The sequence below is a fragment of the Mastigoproctus giganteus genome, chromosome 2, assembly GCF_048544385.1.
Source record: "Mastigoproctus giganteus isolate SK-2022 chromosome 2, ASM4854438v1, whole genome shotgun sequence".
In the NCBI taxonomy this organism is placed as follows: domain Eukaryota; kingdom Metazoa; phylum Arthropoda; class Arachnida; order Uropygi; family Thelyphonidae; genus Mastigoproctus; species Mastigoproctus giganteus.
In genome coordinates, this window is record NC_143576.1 from 27,496,442 (window position 1) to 27,516,058 (window position 19,617).

A 19,617-nucleotide genomic window follows, 5' to 3' on the forward strand; every position below is an offset into this window, starting at 1 on the left:
AGTTCTTGACTTATGTAAACTCTAGAAGGGGATGAATCAGATTGGTCCACTTGATATCGATGGGTCAACTGTTGATGATCCTGCTCAGGTAGCTAACAAACTAAATGAATATTTTGCATCGACATTCACACATGAGGAGTTATTCAGCGAGGGGAATGCCAGAGGTGTATTCAACTCTGGCAGTAAGCTAGAGAATCTTGTAATAACTGAGAGTAAAGTGGTGGAGAAATTGTTGAAGATAAACACAAGAAAGGCACCTGGGGTGGATGAAATCTATCCAGTTATATTAAAGGACGTAGCAATGGAAGTAAGCAAACCCTTAGCCATAATTATGAGAGCTTCCTTGGACTCAGGGGAGGTACCCATGGACTGGAGATGTGCAAAGGTGACCCCAATTCACAAAGAAGGATCAAAGGCTGACACAAGTAATTATAGACCTGTGAGTTTAACTTCTGTTCCCGGAAAATTAATGGAGGCACTGGTTAAAGAAGCACTGCAGGATCATCTAGACAAGACTTCAGTTATAGCTCAGACACAGCATGGTTTTGTTAAGGGGAAGTCTTGCCTGACCAATTTGATTGGATGCTATGATGCAGTCACAAAAGAACTGGATGCAGGGAATAACTTTGATATTATATACTTGGATCTTAGAAAGGCTTTTGATACTGTTGCACATGGAAGACTGCTGCACAAATTGGAGCAGTGTGGCATTGGAGGCAAATTGCTGCTATGGATAAAGGGGTGGTTGAGGGGGAGAAGACAGAGAGTGGTAATCAATGGACACTGCTCATCGTGGACTAATGTTATTAGTGGAGTCCCTCAGGGTTCAGTATTGGGTCCTTTATTGTTTTCTGTATTTTAAATGATATTGATGATGGTATATCAAGCTTAATGTCCAAGTTTGCAGACGATATGACAGGGTTGTCAAGGACACTACTGACACTATGCTGATGCAACAGGATCTGGAAAGGTTGAGCAGATGGGCTGAGAGGTGGCAAATGAAGTTTAACATTGACAAATGTAAAGTACTACATATGGGAAACAGCAACCCCAGAACAATGTATCAACTCTGTGGTACTACACTGACAGTGGTAGAGAATGAAAGGGACCTGGGGGTGGTTGTGCAGGCAGATATGAAGTTCTCTGAGCAGTGCAGATGGGCTGCAAGAGTAGCTCATGGTGTATTGTCAATGATATATAGGAATTTTTCTAGCAGGGATAAGGAAGTGATTATTCCCTTGTATAAGGCAATGGTCAGGCCACACCTAGAGTACTGTATACAGGCCTGGAGACCTCATTTCAAGAAGGATGTAGAGCTGCTGGAACGAGTACAGAGAAGGACAACAAGATTAGTGAATGGAACAAAGGGGTGCTCTTACGAAGAAAGGCTTAAGTTTTGCAAATTACAGTGTCTGGAGACTAGGCAGCAGCGAGGTGATCTGATAGAGGTGTACAAAGCCTTGAATGGTTTGAGCATGCTCAATGCTGATGGGATTCTTCCTCTTGCTCAGAATAATCACCTGAGAGGGCATAAATTCAAATTGAGGAAAGACAGATGTAGGATAGATGTGCGGAAATTTGCCTTTAGCCAGCGGGTGGTTGGTAGGTGGAACAGACTTCCATCCCTTGTCGTGGAAGTTGATAGCCTAAATAAGTTTAAGGCTCGGCTGGACAGGTATTTCGAACGAACAGAGGGGTGAAGTGGAAGTGGTTATTTTTTTTTTATTTATTTTACTTTAATTTTTTTGGCTGATGCTGCATAAGCTTGCTTTCTTGCATCAAATGCCTCTACTAATGCTAATGCTAATGCTAACTTTTGCTTTCATTGCACAACTTATTATTCGTACCGCTGTTTTGGTGCAAATGATGTAACACGAAACTAGTTTGTTGGAATAGTAGGGTTTGTGATGAACAAGTAGCTAAAAAGTTCTAATCAATTGTTATTTTTTTTTGTTTTTAGCTAAGAAATTTTACTTTTTGTAAGGATATAGCTAATTTAAAACTGCAATTGTAATGGTATAATATAACATATATCTTGAACTTGATAGAGCAAGGTATAACATAAAACTTAGAGTAATACATATCACTGCATTTAGGAATCTATTAGCTTAGTGTAGCATTGTCAACTAATTGATTAATTTTAATAATTTTCATTGTTGATCAATTAAATTGTTTTAAATGGAAATCATTCCCTAGACTAGAGCAACACAGCAACAGGCACAAAGTAGCAGAAATGCTGTGGCTCAGGCAAGTACTGAAGGATGCGATTGTCCTATGGATCATAGCCTAACAAAATGTACAACTTGTGCAATGTTTTCTGCTCTTTATATAACAGGACACGATACAGCTAAGGAGGATGTCTTTGTATACATTTAGCATAGAGAGTGTGAAGAAATTAGGTGCAAACTCAGCATTCTGATGGGCATTTATGAGAGTTTGAAGAGTAGGATAGAAACCTTCGAAGGGATTAAGATGGGACCCATCAAGCTCTCAGTGCCAGGGCTCACACTTGTGCATCAGGCAACACAGCAGCAATCTCTATTGCTGCTGTGCTGCTTGAAGCACTAGTTCTAAGGGAGTTATTATTGTCGGTGACTCTATTGGCAGGGAAATGAGATTATATGTTGTGCAAGAAGGATAGGTGAAATAGGACCAGGGTATGTCTGCCAGGGGCCAAAGTAGATAAATAAATCTTTATCCTACCAAAATAAATAAATGAAGTGTTACATTGATGAGTGATAAATTCCCTTCACAGCAGTAAATGCCAGGGGATAGATGATGTTGTAGAGTAGATATCATCTTTTAAGGGCACAAAAGGTGATACTGTTGTCCATGTTGGCACTAATGATATTAAGAATAGGAGGTCTGAGGACTTAACAAATACAGGGCAATTTTGGGGAAGTCACGAGTTGGGATTGAATTTGAAAGTGTCTGCAATTCTTCCCAGATACGATGTGAGGGATTACACATTGATAGCCTTTTCAGTAATTTTGGCCTTGGAGAGAATATGCAAAGCTCATGGGGTAGAATTTTTTTCTCAGCATGGTCTTCTTGTTAACAGGAGAGACTGTTTTTACAGGGATGGAATACACTTAAATAGAAGTGGTGCAAAAATATTTGTATTTGCTGATGCTATTGAGGCAGTGATAGGTGTGTTGGAAAACTTCTAGCTTTGGAGACACACAGACTAATAGATTAACTAGAGCCACAGGGTGTGAAGGTGATTCTTGCACTGCTTCTGTTGGAAAATGTAGCAGCCTAGAGAACAAGGTGGCAGGGATTTCAGGTCCTGCTGTGGATCATCATGAAACCAGTGAATACATGGGCTGTGTAAAGGTAACTAAGAGTAGGAACAGCATTGTAAATAAATTTGATGTTATTGAAGTACTGATTAAGTTATCAAATGCAGATATTGTAGAGATACCAGAGATATGGTGTCACTCAGACATGAGTAATGCTGAACTTGAATATGGTGAGTAGGTAGGACTGACAGGACAGGAGGATTGGAGGGGTTATGCTCCTAGTAGTAGTAGTAGTAGTAGTGGCATGTGATGCAAGAAAGCAAATGTATGAGCTTATGCAGCATCAGCCAAAAAAAAAAATCACACCATTCCCTCCAAATGCCTGTCCAGTTCCTCCTTAAATTTATTCAACCTATCAACTTCCACAACGACAGATGGAAGTTTGTTCCAGCAATTAACCACCCGCTGGCTAAAGGCAAATTTCCACACATCTATTCTACATCTGTCTTTTCTTAATTTGAATTTATGCCCCCTTAGGTTCGTAATCTGAACAAGTGGAAGGATCCCATCAGAATTCAGCGTGCTGAACCCATTCAAGTTAAGAAGCATATTAAATTTAAGCAGTGCATCCAGTCAACATGGATGACCAGTGCAGTGTTGAGTCAGTTGGTGTGATATAAGCACTGGGAAAACAAAATGGAGAGTAGGAGTGTGTTATAGGCCTAATGACTGGGATGAGTATATCAAACAGCTGTACAGAGAAATAGATGGGCCTGTAAATTAGAATGTCTTATAACAGGAGATTTTGACTTTCCAAATGTTGACTGGATTTTGTAGGTTTTTGTTAGAGAGACAACAAGAAGAAGGAGTGATTCTACATGCATAAAGAACCTGCAGGTAAAAGCCAGACTGGGTAGCAGCAATCACAATGTGCTAATGTGGAATTTAATTTAAGGCATAACTATTGTCAAGGGTAAAGGAAAAGGCTTTTGCTTTCATAAGGTTGACTGCAGTGATCTCAGACAGTTCTTCAATTCTGTGCAGTTGGACCAACTTATGATGTTACCAACAACAAATTCTAAATGGGAAGCATTCAGGGAAGTAATCAAAGGGGCTACTAGGCTTTTCATACCAATGAAGAAATACTGTTCAAAGCTTAGACCTAAATGGATGTCAGATGAACTATTGAGATATGTTGAAGGAAGAAAAGTGTATAGGATGCATATAAATTATCAGGTGATACAGAAGCCTATGGTAGATATAAATTAGTCCGTAATCAAGTCACAAAGGAGCTAAGGTAGATTATGAGAAGTCTCTGACAAAGAATGCCAAAAAGCAGCAAAGACTTCTATGTGTATATTAAAAGTAGAAGGAAGGGGTTAAATCACATTGGGCCACTTGATGTCAGTGGGTTAACTGTTGATAACCCTGCTCTGGTTACTGACAAAGTGAATAGATATTTGCATCAACATTTGCACATGAGGAATTCTTTAGGGAAGGGGATGCCAGAGGTTTATCAAACACCAGTGGGGTGCTTAATGACTTTGTGATAACTGGAAGGAAAAATGGAAGAAGAATTTTTGAAGCTGAACATATGGCATCTGGGGTGGATGGGATCTATTCAGTCATATTGAGGAATGCAGCAAAGGAGGTGAGCAAATTCTTAGTCTTAGTCTTAATTATGAGGGCATCCATGGATTCAAGGGAATCCCTGTATGCCTTCATCAATATCATTAATAAATAGAGAAAATAACAATGAGCCCAGTACTGAAACCTGGGGGATTTCACTGATAATATTAGTCCATGAAGAGCAGTGTCCATTGATTATCACTCTGTCTTCTCCCACTCAACCATCCTTTTATCCATAACAGCGACTTCCCCTTAAAGTAGCACTGCTCAATTTGTACAGCACTCTTTTATGTGTAACAGTATTAAAAGCTTTCCTGAAATCCAAGTATATGATATAAAAATTATTTTTTCCATCCAGTTCCTTTGTGACCACATCATGGTAACTGATTAAATTGGTCAAACAGGATTTCCCCCTAACAAACCCATACTGTGTTTGAATTATAATTTCAGCCTTGTCCAGTTGATCTTGCATTACTTCTTTTACCATTGACTCCTTAGTACTTTTACCAGTGACCCAGATTTTCAATGCAGGAGTTAAAATATGATGCTAACAAATCATTTTACTTTTACAAAAGTGTAAGTGTAGTAGTAAATGAACAATTGAACAATTTGTGTAACATCTTTAACTGACTTGCCATCCGTAAGAAATTGGAAACCAGAAAATTTTTATAATACAATTTTACTTTCAGCCTGAAGTTTTTGAAAGCACAAGTGCAAACACAAAAGATTTCTCAAAGTGCACTTTTGATAAAGAATTTAATTTTTATACTTGAATGTAAGATATACATGCTCAGTTATCACTGAATTATGACCACCTACCTGAAACTGCATAGGGCTACCATTTGTATGAATAACAGCTGCTATTCATCTTAGCATTGACTCTACTAGATGTCTGAAGATGTCTTTTCTGGCTTTTCACAGCGTTGGAATAGATGACAGTTGTGTGTCCATATGTTCCACTTCCAGTTCTAAAACATCCCACAGGTGTTCAAGTTGAAGTCAGGCTAATTTGGAGGCCAATCAAGATGGGTGATATCTTTGCTTTGTTCCTCGAACTACTCATGCACTGTGGAGGCATGATGACATGGTGCATTATCATCTTGGAAGATCCTCTTTCTCTCCAGGAAAAAGGGCAACATGACAGGGTGCACATGGTCTCCTAAGAGCTGCTAGTATATGTATGTGTGTAATTTGTTTTGGGTGGCCCTAGACTTATGTCAGACTCCACCTTGTATCCCTGTGATGGTTACAGAATGTTTGTAAATTAGGCCTGAATATGTAGTATTGTGTGTGTTTTGATATAAATGTTTGGGTTTGTTGTTAGTGTTGTTTCAGGCCAAAAAGCTTCCAGGAAGCTTGCTTATGTGAATGACCTTGTCATCTGCATATCGGGTATGTCTTGCAGGTTGCTAGAGAATTGTGCTCAAGTCATCTTGCAAGATCTTATGGACTGGGCCTGTACAAACAAATTAAGAATATCACCCAGCAAGACTAAGTTAATGATTCTTATTGGTACACTTGATTATGGAAGGCCAAGTTTATAGGTATGGCCAATTGGTGGCCAAGTTTACAGGTGTGGGACATGGTTGAATGTATTATTTAAAATATATAAATTTAATTAATTTGTATTTCAACAATTATCCACTGGAATTTATAGAAAATTTCTAAAATAAGTATTTTAATGGGAATACTAATGCGACATAAAGCAAGAAAAACCATCCAATTGAAAGGCCACAGTAGAGGTTCAAATTTGAGCCCAAAAACATTTATAATATATAATATACAATTGTATTTCCTACTGTCAGGGGTGAGGACCTATTGGGGAACAAAAGTAAGTATTATCGTGATCAGTTATTTACATCACTTGTAAATAATTGTACAGTAAATTTCTTAATATTATTTGCCAGATTGTTTAGTGAGGGAGGAAACTTGTCATAGAGTAGAATTCCTAAGTACTTTGAGAAACAGGAAATTTGTTTGCAATCTAAGTGGACCTTCCATAATCAAGTGTACCATTAAGAATCATTAACTTAGTCTTGCTGGGTGATATTCTTAATTTGTTTGTACAGATCCAGTCCATAAGATCTTGCTAGATGACTTGAGCACAATTCTCTAGCAACCTGCAAGACATACCGGATATGCAGATGACAAGGTCATTCACATAAGCAATACTAAGGCAATTCTTAAATTTATGTAAAAGCCATTGGGCAAGGACCACATTCCAGAGGAGAGGCCCAAGGAATGATCTGTGAAAGCATCCTTCACAGTGAAGATAATCCTGTAAATGCCTAGTTTGGACACTGAAGAGATTATCCATAAGGAATTTGGCCCTCCTGGCCAGACTGTCAATGCAAAGTTCTACTGCGACGTCCTGAGATGGTTAAAGGAAGTCGTCAGGAGGAAACGTCCAGTGAAGTGATGCACAAAGAACTCTCACTGTGGCGCAGTTTTTGGCATCCAACAACATGACAAATCATCCCTGCCCCCTGTGACTTCTTCCTTTTCCCAAGAATGAAAATCAAGCTGAAGGGTTGAAGATTTGACAGCATATAGGATATCCAAACCGAATTGCAGGCATTGCTGAATACTATGACGATGAAGGACTTTCAGGATGCATTCAAATCACGGTTAAAGTGCTGGGATCGGTGTTTACGCTCTCAAGGTGGCTACTTCGAAGGTGACGATGCCAAATAAGACCTATTTGGAGGGTGAGTCTGATTTATTTTATAAATACATTTTGGGAACTTTTGGGTAGCACCTCATATATATATATATTTATTTATTTATTTATTATTTTATTTTACTTGTTTTACCATCCCTGCATTTAATTCCATGAACTTGGTGATAAGTTAAGATTTGCTCTTTCTTCATGCACACCCTTCCTAATATTTTCTGTATTAGGCAAGACAGTGTTTATCTTTTACTACTGAATACACAGAGTGTGATTCATCATTTTGACTGGAATTGTGACACTACTTTACTTCTGTAGAGTATCAGAAACTGAATATGCTTGTTGTTCATTGGTTTAGATTTTTTACTCTTTGTATTAGAAATAAGTTTACCAATAAAATGACTTGATGTAAAACACACATGCTTTATTTTGTGGTTGTGGCTTTTAAGATTTGGAAATTTGCATTTATTCACTTAGATTTTCTTGTTCAAAATTCTGAACTTAAGATTATTTCAGTAAATTGTGATACTTACAGTCAATTGATATTACTTGCAGGCTGCATGCAGTGTCATTGAAGATTTTAAATTGGATGGTGTTCGGTACTTAGAACTCAGAAGCACTCCAAGGGAAGTAACTGGAGTAATGTCAAGACGTAGTTATGTTAATTCTCTGATAGCTGCTATTAATTCCTGTAAAAGCAAGGTGCCTGATATATCTGTTCGTTTGTTGCTTTCTGTTGACAGAAGAAATCCTATTTCTGTAACTGAAGAAATTGTGAAACTTGCAGAGGAGATGATGCTTTCTACAGAGGTAGTGGTTGGCATAGATTTAAGTGGAAACCCAGCTGTAAGTGCTTATTTTAAAAGTATTCTTTGAGTAATATATGCATTGCTTGTCTTGAAAGATTATCTACTACTAGAGAACATTAAAAGTTTGCCTACAGTTCAACTTGAGATAATATGAGTACCATATACACTAGTCTCCAACATTTATTAAGACACTAACTGAAAAAATAAATGGTTAGAAAAAAAACAGAACTTTTTAATATCAAATATGACCCATGTGAGCTTTAATAGCATAAAAATCCCTTTTGGGAAACACTTTCTATTATTAGAAGTAGTAATGACATATAGTGCAAGAAAGCAAGCTTATACAGCAACAGAAAAAAAAAAAAAAAACACACACAACCTTCTCACATCATCTGTCCATCCCCTCCAATAAAATGTCTAGCTCTGGCTCTTCCTTGAATTTATTCAAACTACACACTTCCACAATAACAGATAGAAGTTTGTTCCAAGAACCACCTGCTGGCTAAAGGAAAACCTCTATATACCTTTATATATATATATCCAATATTATAAAATTAAATAAAATAAAATAAAACATAAGCCAGTAGTATGGCAAAAACTGTAGAGCGAAAATTAACATAAAAATAACCCAAAATAAAACAAACGAACGGAAAAGGGAAAGTAAAGGTAAGACAAAAAGTAGCTAAAAAAAGACGATTTGTATAGCGATTGAAATGCAGCGGTTCCATGACCATTATTGGCCTCCTGGTCCTCTGTCGATATGGGGCATAATGGTCAGTCTATTATTTTGATTTTGTTATCTTTTAGTAGTTCCTTTAACCCTTTTTGGTGATATTTCACGTCTTTCGGAAATGGTACCTTTCTGGGAGGATACCGCTAAATTATTATGTAATTGGCATTATTTTAAATTTCATAACAGTTTTATTAATTGGTTTTAAAGTGCGAAATTATATTGGGGTTTTTCGGCTACTGTTTATACCTTACCTTTATATATATATATACCTTACCTTTTATATATTACCAAAGATGCAGCCTGACCATTGCCTTGTAGAATGGAATAATCACCTCCTTATCTCTTCTAGCAAAGTTCCTGTATATCATTGATAAAACCCCATGAGCTGCCCTCGAAGGATTAAAAGTGAGGGGCCCATCAAGCTCTCAGCTGCCCACACCAACGCCAGAGCTTGCACTTGGGCATCGCGCAACACAGCGGGAACCCCCAAGGCAGAATGCGCTGGTTCCAAAGGAACTAGTAGTTGTTGGCGACTCTATTGTCAGGGAAATGGGAAACATGCTTTGTAAAAAGGATAGGTGGAATAGAACCATGGTATGTCTGCCAGGGGCAAAGGTTGATGATGTTGTAGAGCGGATATCATCTTTTAAGGGCACAAAAGGTGATATAGTTGTACACGTTGGCACTAATGACATTAAGAGTAGGAGACCGGTGGAATTACTTAACAAATACAAAATTTGTACAGGTCACTGTTGAAAAAAAGCCGTGAATTAGGGTTGAATTTGAAAGTGTCTGCAATTCTGCCCAGACACGATAGGAGGGAGTATATGATGAGAGCCCTGTCGATCAATTTGGCCCTGGAAAGATTGTGCACGGCTCAAGGGGTAGAATTTTTTTCAGCCTGGTCTGTGCTTGTTAATAGGAGAGACTGCTTGTACAGGGATGGGATACACTTAAATAGAAAGGGTGCAAGAATGTTTGCTGATGCTATCGAGGCAGTGTTAGGTGGGTTAGAAAACTGCTAGATTGGGGGGATACAAGGACTAATAGATTAACAGTAGCCACTGTCTGAGGTGAAAGTGATTCTTGCACTGCTTCTATTGGAATGAGCAAAAGCCTGAAAAAACAAGATGCAGGATATTTCAGAGACTGCTGGGAGTCATTGAGGTACAAGTAAACACAAGGGTTGTGTTAGGGTAGCTAAGAAAAAGAACAGGTGCATGTATACTTGCGTGTACACCAATGCTAGGAGTTTGGTAAATAAATTTGATGAATTCGAGGTATTGCTCAAAGCATCAAAGGCGGATATTGTTGGAATATGAGAGACGTGGTGTCACACAGATATAAATAATGCAGAACTGAAATTTGGGGAGTACAACGTCTACAGAAAGGATAGACAGGATAGGAAGGGAGGAGGGGTTATGCTATTAGTTAAGAAACACATAAAATCCAAGGAAGTGAAGCCAGTCGACATTGCTGGACAGTGCAGTGTCGAGTCAGTTTGGTGTGACATAAGCATTGGTAGATCAAAATTGAGAGTAGGAGTGTGCTATAGGCCTAATGACTCTGATGAGTATAATAAGAAACTGTACAGGGAAATAGAGTGGGCCAGTAAATCAGAGTGTCTTATAATGGGGGATTTTAATTTCCCAGATATCGACTGGAATTTGTGGGTTGTTCACTCACACACTAGCAAGGCTTTTGTGGATTTATTGGATGATTGTTTTCTAAATCAGCATGTTCGGGAGGCAACTAGAGGGAGCAATACTCTTGATTTGATTATCAGTAGTGATTCTTCATGCATTAAGAATCTGCAGATACAGGAACCACTAGGTGGCAGTGATCACAGTGTGCTGAAGTGGGATTTACTCAAGGAGGTAACTACCATTAGGGGTAAAGGGAAGGGTTATTGCTTTCGTAAAGGCGACTACGATGGTCTGAGACAGTATTTAAATTCTATACAGTGGGACCAACTGATGATGTTACTAACAGCAAACTCAAAATGGGAAGCATTCAAAGAACTTATCTTGGAAGCTACTAGGCTTTACATGCCAACTAAGAAATATTGTTCAAAGTTCAGGCCTAAATGGATGTCAGATGAACTAATGAGACATATGGCAGAGAAGAAAAATGCATGGGATACATATAAATTAACATGTGACACAGAAGCCTATGATAGATATAAGTTGATCTGTAACCAAGTTACAAAGGAGGTGAGGCAGGCGAAGGCAGATTACGAGAAATCTTTGGCAAGGGATGCAAAGAAAAACAGCAAGGAGTTCTTTACTTATGTAAACTCTAGAAGGAAGGGGATGAATCAGATTGGTCCACTTGATATTGATGGTTCAACTGTTGATGATCCTGCTCAGGTAGCTAACAAACTAAATCAATATTTTGCATCTACATTCACACATGAGGAGTTATTCAGGAAGGGGAATGCCATAGATGAAGTAAACACTGGCAGTGAGCTAGATGATCTTGTAATAATTGAGAGTAAAGTGGAGGAGAAATTGTTGAAGATAAATACAAGAAAGGCACCTGGGGTGGATGGGTTTTTATCCAGTTATATTAAAGGAGGCAGCAAAGAGAGTAAGCAATCCGTTAGCCATAATTATGAGAGCTTCCTTGGACTCAGGGAAGGTACCCGGACTGGAGATGTGCAAATGTAACCCCAATTCACAAAGGAGGATCAAAGGCTGACACAAGTAATTATAGACTTGTGAGTTTAACTTCTGTTCCCGGAAAATTAATGGAAGCACTGCAGGATCATCTTGACAAGAATTCATTTATAGCTCAGACACAGCATGGTTTTATTAAGGGAAGGTCTTGCCTGACCAATTTGATTGGATACTATGATGTAGTCACAAAAGAATTGGATGCAACTTTGATATTATATATTTGGATCTTAGAAAGGCTTTTGATACTGTTGCACATGGAAGGCTGCTGCACAAATTGGAGCAGTGTGGCATTGGTGTCAAATTGTTGCTATGGATAAAGGGATGGTTGAGTGGCAGAAGACAGAGAGTGGTAATTAATGGACACTGCTCATCGTGGACTAATGTTATTAGTGGAGTCCCTCAGAGTTCAGTGTTGGGTCCATTGTTGTTTTCTGTATTTATAAATAATATTGATGATGGTATATTAAGCTTAATGTCCAAGTTTGCAGACGATACAACGGTTGGCAGGGTTGTTAAGGATGCTACTGATGCTATGCTGCTGCAACATGATCTGGAAAGGTTGAGCAGATGGGCTGAGAGGTGGCAAATGAAGTTTAACATTGACAAATGTAAAGTACTACATATGGGAAACAGCAACCCCAGAACAATGTATCAACTCTGTGGTACTACACTGACAGTTGTAGAGAATGAAAAGGACCTGGGGGTAATTGTGCAGGCAGATATGAAGTTCTCTGAGCAGTGCAGACGGGCTGCAAGAGTAGCTCATGGTGTCTTATCAATGATATACAGGAATTTTTCTAGCAGGGATAGGGAGGTGATTATTCCCTTGTATAAGGCACTCCTTGTAGTCAGGCCACAGCTTGAGTACTGTATACAGGTCTGGAGGCCTCATTTCAAGAAGGATGTAGAGCTGCTGGAACGAGTACAGAGAAGGGCAATAAGATTAATGAACGGAACGAAGGGTTGCTCTTATGAAGAAAGGCTTAAGTTTTGCAAATTACAGTGTCTGGAGACTAGGCACCGGCAAGGTGATCTGATAGAGGTGTACAAAGCCTTGAATGGTTTGAGCATGCTGAATGCTGATGGGATACTGCCGCTTGCTCAGAATAATCACCTGAGAGGGCATAAATTCAAATTGAGGAAAGACAGATGTAGGATAGATGTGCAGAAATTTGCCTTTAGCAAGCGGGTAGTTGGTTGGTGGAACAGACTTCCATCCCTTGTTGTGGAAGTTGATAGCCTAAATAAATTTAAGGCTCAGCTGGACAGGTATTTCGAACGAATGGAGGGTTGAAGTGTAAGGGTTTTTTTTTTTTTTTTTTGGCTGATGCTGCATCAGCTTGCTTTTTTGCATCATATGCCTCTACTAATGCTAATGCTAAAACAAGAGACTTGGTCATTTCAGTTGTGGTGGTTTTGTTTTATTACATGAAGATGAATAAATTAATTCATCTCAGTACTTCATTTCAAAGACATCATTTCCACATGGAGAATGAAGTGAAAGAAACAATAAAACAGTGGTGTTACCAGTAGACAGGCTTTTATGAGCAGTTGTGGTGTATAGGTGGGATAAATGCATAAACCATGTTTGTTGAAAAATAGTGTTCAGTTATTTGTAAAAATATAATGATTATATAAAAGTAAAATGAAGTAAAAACAATAAACACCACAGTTTGAAACAAATTTTTAGGTTATTGCTATTCCATAAAATAACAGAAGTTTCAGTTAGCTATATAACGGCCCAGTTTTTAATTGTATTTAGAATTCACTCAAAAATTCATTCTTGGGCCTAATAATAGAAAAGAAAAAATTAAACAGAACATATGGATTCTAAATGAAAATGTACTGTAGTGTTAAAAAGAAAAAAAATGTAATTTACCACCACAGAAAAAAATAATTATTCATGCAATATATGGTGTGTATTGTACATGTATGCATTCTTCTGTTAGGATTTCTAAACCAATTTGTATTGGGTGAGGGTTGCATAGTTTTCTTTCTTGGAAACTTGTGTTTTTTATCCACCAAAACAATCAAATCTGTCATAGAAAATACACAGTTAACACATACAACACAATGATGTGTTGTATGGCAAAAATCCAAAACAGCCATAATGGTCTGCACGATCAATATATCTGTGAATAACAATGTTAAGAGCCTGTGCAAAAGGCAGCATGAGACATTTTTTTTGACCCATTAAGTTCATCAAATTATTGAGCTTCTGACTGTTGATGGAGGAATCTAATGGAAGAAACACCAGTGATGATGCTTAGTTACATTTTATATCCTATTTTATATATATATATATATATATATATATATGCATATTATAATAAATATAAAGATGTATGAGTTATGTCGAAAGCCAAAAAGGAATTAGCCGAAACATAAAAAAATGTTTTCAAGGAAGTGACCTATAAAATAATGGTAGATAGTGGTAAATAATGGTAGCATCAGATAATAGTGCATAAATTTAGCCAAGTTCAAAAAAAGGGGAAATAGAATCAAAAATACAATAAAATTAGCATTAGCAAGGGCACATGATGCAAGAAAGCAAGCTTATATAGCATCAGCCAAAAAAACCAAAAAAAAAAAAAAAAAACACACACACACATCCTTCTCATTTCACCCATCCACTCACTCGAAATGTTTGTCTAGTTCTACCTTGAATCTATTTAAGCTATAAACTTCTACAATGGCAGATGGAAGTTTGTTCCAGCAATCAACCACCCACTGGCTAAAGGCAAACTTCTGCACATCTATCCTACAACACTTTTCCTCAATTTGAATTTATGCCCTCTCAGGCGATTGTTTTGAGCAAGAGGAAGAATCCCATCAGCATTGAGCATGCTCAAACCATTCAAGGCTTTATACACCTCTATCAGATTACCTCGCCAGTGCCTAGTCTCCAGACACTGTAATCTGCAAAACTTAAGCCTTTCTTCGTAAGAGCAACCCTTAGTTCCATTCACTAATCTTGTTGCCCTTCTCTGTACTCGTTCCAACAGCTCTACATCCTTCTTAAAATGAGGCCTCCAGACCTGTATACAGTACTCAAGCTGTGGCCTGACAACAAGGAGTGCCTTATACAAGGAGATAATCACCTCCTTATCCCTGCTAGAAAAATTCCTGTATATCATTGACAAGACACCATGAGCTACTCTTACAGACCATCTGCACTGCTCAGAAAACTTCATATCTACCTGCACAATTACCCCCAGGTCCTTTTCACTCTCTACCTGTCAGTGTAGTATCACACAGTTGATACGTTTCTCTTGGGTTACTGCTACCCATATGCAGTACTTTACATTTGTCAATGTTAAACTTCAGTTGCCACCTCTCAGCCCATCTGCTCAACTTTTCTAGATCCTGTTGCAGCAGCGTACTATCATTAGTGTCCTTAACAACCCTGCCAACCTTCGTATTGTCTGCAAACGTGGACATTAAGACTGATGTACCATCATCAATATCATTGATGAATACCATCATCAATATCATTGATGAATACAGAAAACAATAATGGTGTACTCCACTAATATTAGTGGTGTACTCCACTAATAACATTACGCCATGTAGAGCAGTGTTCATTGATTACCACTCTCTGTCTTCTCCCACTCAACCATCCCTTTATCCATAGCAGCAATTTGCCTCCAATGCCACACCGCTCCACTCCAATTTGTGCAGCAGTTTTCTGTGTGCAACAGTATCAAAAGCCTTTCTAAGATGCAAATATATGATATCAAAATTATTCTTTGCATCCAGTTCCTTTGTGACTACATCATAGTATACAATCAAATTTGTCAGACACTTCCCCTTAACAAACCCATGCTGTGTTCAAGCTATAACTGAAGTCTTCTCTAGATGATCCTGCAGTTCGAGCCCGTCACCACCAAATATGGAGGATGCGGAAAGATCAGGGAATGACCACCGCATATCCCAGAGCAATATGGCCTTAGTTGCTAATGTTCCTAAAAATCAAACAAACAAACAACATGATCCTGCAGTGCTTCTTTAACTAGTGCCTCCATTAATTTCCCTGGAACAGAAGTTAAACTAACAGGTCTGTAATTACCTGTGTCTTCCTTTGATCCTCCTTTGTGGATTGGGGTCACATTTGCACATATCCAGTCCATGGGTGCCTCCCCTGTGTCCAAGGAAGCACTCAAAATTATGGCTAAGGGTTTGCTTACTTCCTTTGCTGCCTCCTTTAATATAACTGGATAGATTCCATCCATCCCAGGTGCCTTTCTTATGTTTATCTTCAACAATTTCTCCTCCACTTCACTCTCAGTTATTACAAGATTATCTAGCTTGCTGCCAGAGTTTAATACACCTCTGGCATTCCCCTCCCTGAATAACTCCTTATGTGAGAATGTAGATGCAAAATATTCATTTAGTTTGTTAACTACCTGCGCAGGATCATCAACAGTTGAGCCATCAATATCAAGTGGACCAATCCGATTCATCCCCTCCCTTTTAGAGTTACATAAGTAAATAACTCTTTGCTGTTTTCCTTTGCATCCTTTGCCAAAGATTTCTTGTAATCTGCCTTTGCCTGCCTAACCTCCTCTGTGACTTGGTTACAGACCAGCTTATATCTATCATAAGCTTCCATGTCACCCATTAATATATATGTATCCCATGTGTTTTTCTTCTCTGCCATATGTCTCATTAGTTCATCTGACATTCATTTAGGCCTAAACCTTGAACAATATTTCTTAGTTGGTATGTAAAGCCTAGTAGCTTCCAGTTCAGTGTTGGCATTCGAAGTGAGCGGACGCGCTTAGTCAGGGCTCCTCAGGTAAGTGGTTTACTTTTGGTTAGTGCTTTTAAATATTTGATTTATTTAGATATTGTTGGATTATTTTGTTATAGGTTTCCTGTAACAGTTTGATTTTAATAATATTATAGATATAATTTTTTATTAAAGTTAACTTTCATTGATATTTATTTAATTTTATAATGGTAGTAACGAGATCTGCCTTAAACACATCACAGGGTATCATGACTCACACGGAAATAGCCGATGGCGATTTACGAGTGAGTCATGATTTAATCCGTTGTGGAACCTGTGGAATGTTTTCCAAGGTCGACCTGGTGACTAATCCTACCTCACCTGGGGATTCTTTTCTTTGTGATCGATGTAAGGAGTGTACCGATCTTAAATTACAATTTGGTGCACTGATGGAACAATTTGAGTCACTGAAAAAACAGGTGCTTGCCTCGAGAATAATGCATCTGGGAGCTCGTCAGGGACTCAAGCCTCCAGCAATCTACCAAGTGATGCACACCCGATTCGAGCCTCGAAACAGAAAAACCAAGTGTAAACTACTCTGGTTAAAAAGGACTTTGTTTTATTAGGAGACTCCATTGTCAGGGAAATGGGGAATATTTTTTGTAATAAGGATAGGTGGAGTAGAACCAGGGTATGTCTGCCGGGAGCAACTATTGATGATGTCACCAACAGATTGTCAGATTTTAAAGGGGGTAAAGAGAATATTATTATTCATGGGGGGACTAATGATATTAAATGTACACGATCTGACAATTTGTTGGAAAAATACAGGACCATGCTGAGGAAATGCCGCGAGCTAGGCCACAATGTCTATGTGTCTGCAGTTCTGCCCAGACACGATAGGAGGGATTATATGTTATGAGCCTTGTGGATTAACTCAAGACTTGAAGGAATCTGCAAGGCTTTAGGGGGGAAATTTCTATCAGCATGCCCCACACTTGTAGGTAGAAGGAATTTGTTTTGTAGAGACGGGATACATTTAAACAAAGGTGGTGCAAAAGTTTTTGCCAGTATTATTGAGGATACCTTAAAGGTCCAGGGAAACTGCTAGCTAGGGGGGGATGTGGGTAATACTGACACGCGTTTATCTGATAATATTGGTCAAAGTAACTCTTGCACATACCTTAAGAGTTGTTATCTGCTACCCCAACTGGACGTATTATCTAGATGTTCTGGGGGCAGAAACGTTTCACGTGAGCAGGTAGCTAATATCAGGGAAGAGAGCCTAAAAAACTTCAAGGGTTGTTAAATATACAAGAACTGTAAATCTTAATTGTTTATACAGTAACGTTAGAAGTGTCGTCAATAAAATGAGCGAATTCGAACTGCTGATTAAAACAAGTAATGCGGACGTAATAGGGCTTACAGAGACTTGGTGCCACCCGGAAATTGGGAATGATGAGTTTAAGTACGGCTTGTATAATGTATTTAGGAAGGATAGGGTAGATAGAAGGGGTGGTGGGGTAATGCTTCTTATCAGAAGCAGCCTGAGTGCGATGATAGCTTTCCCGGATTCAGACATTTCACATGCTAGTATAGAGTCTGTATGGTGTGAGATAGTTGGAAACAAAGGTATAATGCGAGTAGGAGTAATCTACAGACCAGGTGATTGTGAAGATTATGGGCAAGTAAGCGTCAGTGTCTTATTTTGGGTGATTTCAATTTGCCTCCAATTGATTGGAGTAAATGGGAAAGAAACTCGACATGGGGAACAAAATTTTTAAATCAACTAGATGACTGTTATTTGTATCAACATGTCAGGGAAAGTACTAGAGAAAAGAATATCCTAGACCTCATGATCACCCATGAATCAGATGACATAACAGGGTTGACAGTAGAGGAACCAGTAGCAGGAAGTGATCACGGAGTTCTACGGTGGATGACGACGACAGAGAGAGGTAGCAGAAGTAAAAGGCAGAGGAATGGATTTTAATTTCAGAAAAGGAAATTACGATGCCTTAAGGTACTACATGACCTCTATTAACTGGGTAGAAATCGTTCAGAAAATGAATACATTTGAACTGTGGTACGCTTTTAAAACATTAATCACAGATGCCTTGAATGCGTATATACCATTAAAAAAATACTCCACGAGGAGGGTTCCAAGTTGGATGAATAGTGAAGTTGCCACATTACTTGAGCAGAAAAAGGTGGCAAGGAAAGGTTACAGAGCAATAAAAAGTACTGAAGCCTATAACAGCTATAAGGTGATGTGTAATAGAGCCACAGAAAAGGTTCGACAGGCAAAGGCAGTTTATGAGAAATCACTAGCAAACAGACCAAAGAGGGGGGATAAAGAATTCTTCACATATATAAATGCCAAGAAGAGCAGGACAAACCAGATCGGTCCTTTACGTAAGGGAAAGGGGATAGTATTAAATACACCAGCTGCCGTTGCAGATGAACTCAACAGTTATTTTGCATCGATATTTACAAATGAAAAACCTTTTGTGGCAATGAGAAATTGTGGGAGCGAAGTTAAAAAATATGTAATTAATGATATTTAAATTTCGCAAGATTATTTAATGAAAAAACTTTCGAGCCTACAGACCAGTAAGGCTCCTGGAGTTGATGGAATATACACTATAATCTTAAGGGAGGCGGCAAGCGAGTGCATTGAACCATTGAGTCTAATTATGCCAGCATCACTAGACTCTGGGGAGATTCCCTTGGATTGGAAAAGTGCAAATGTATCTCCCATACATAAGGGTGGCTCTAAAAGTGAAGTTGGAAATTATCGACCTGTCAGTCTGACTTCAGTAGTAGGGAAAATCATGGAGGCAATGATCAAGGTGGAATTCAGGATCATTTGGATCGAATTGAAATTCTCAAGGATACTCAGCATGGTTTTGTAAAGGGAAAATCATGTTTAACAAATCTGGTTCACTATTTTGAAAGGGTCACTCACGAGCTGGATTTAGGGAATAATTTCAACATTGTTTATTTAGATTTCAGCAAAGCTTTTGACTCAGTCCCACATGAGCGGTTGCTTTATAAGCTCGAACAGGTTGGAATCACTGGGAAAATCCTTAGATGGATAGAAGGATGGCTTCAGGGCAGGAG

General features: G+C 38.5%; 1 protein-coding gene across 1 annotated transcript in view; it reads left to right on the forward strand.

The window, feature by feature from the left end:
• LOC150089231 (N6-Methyl-AMP deaminase-like) overlaps positions 1-19,617 on the forward strand; it is a 93,493-nt gene that overhangs the window by 21,853 nt on the left and 52,023 nt on the right. Inside the window, exon 4 of the mRNA XM_090389916.1 lies at positions 8,098-8,388. Coding sequence (XP_090246042.1) covers positions 8,098-8,388 — 291 coding nt within the window. The remainder of the gene's footprint in view (positions 1-8,097; positions 8,389-19,617) is intronic.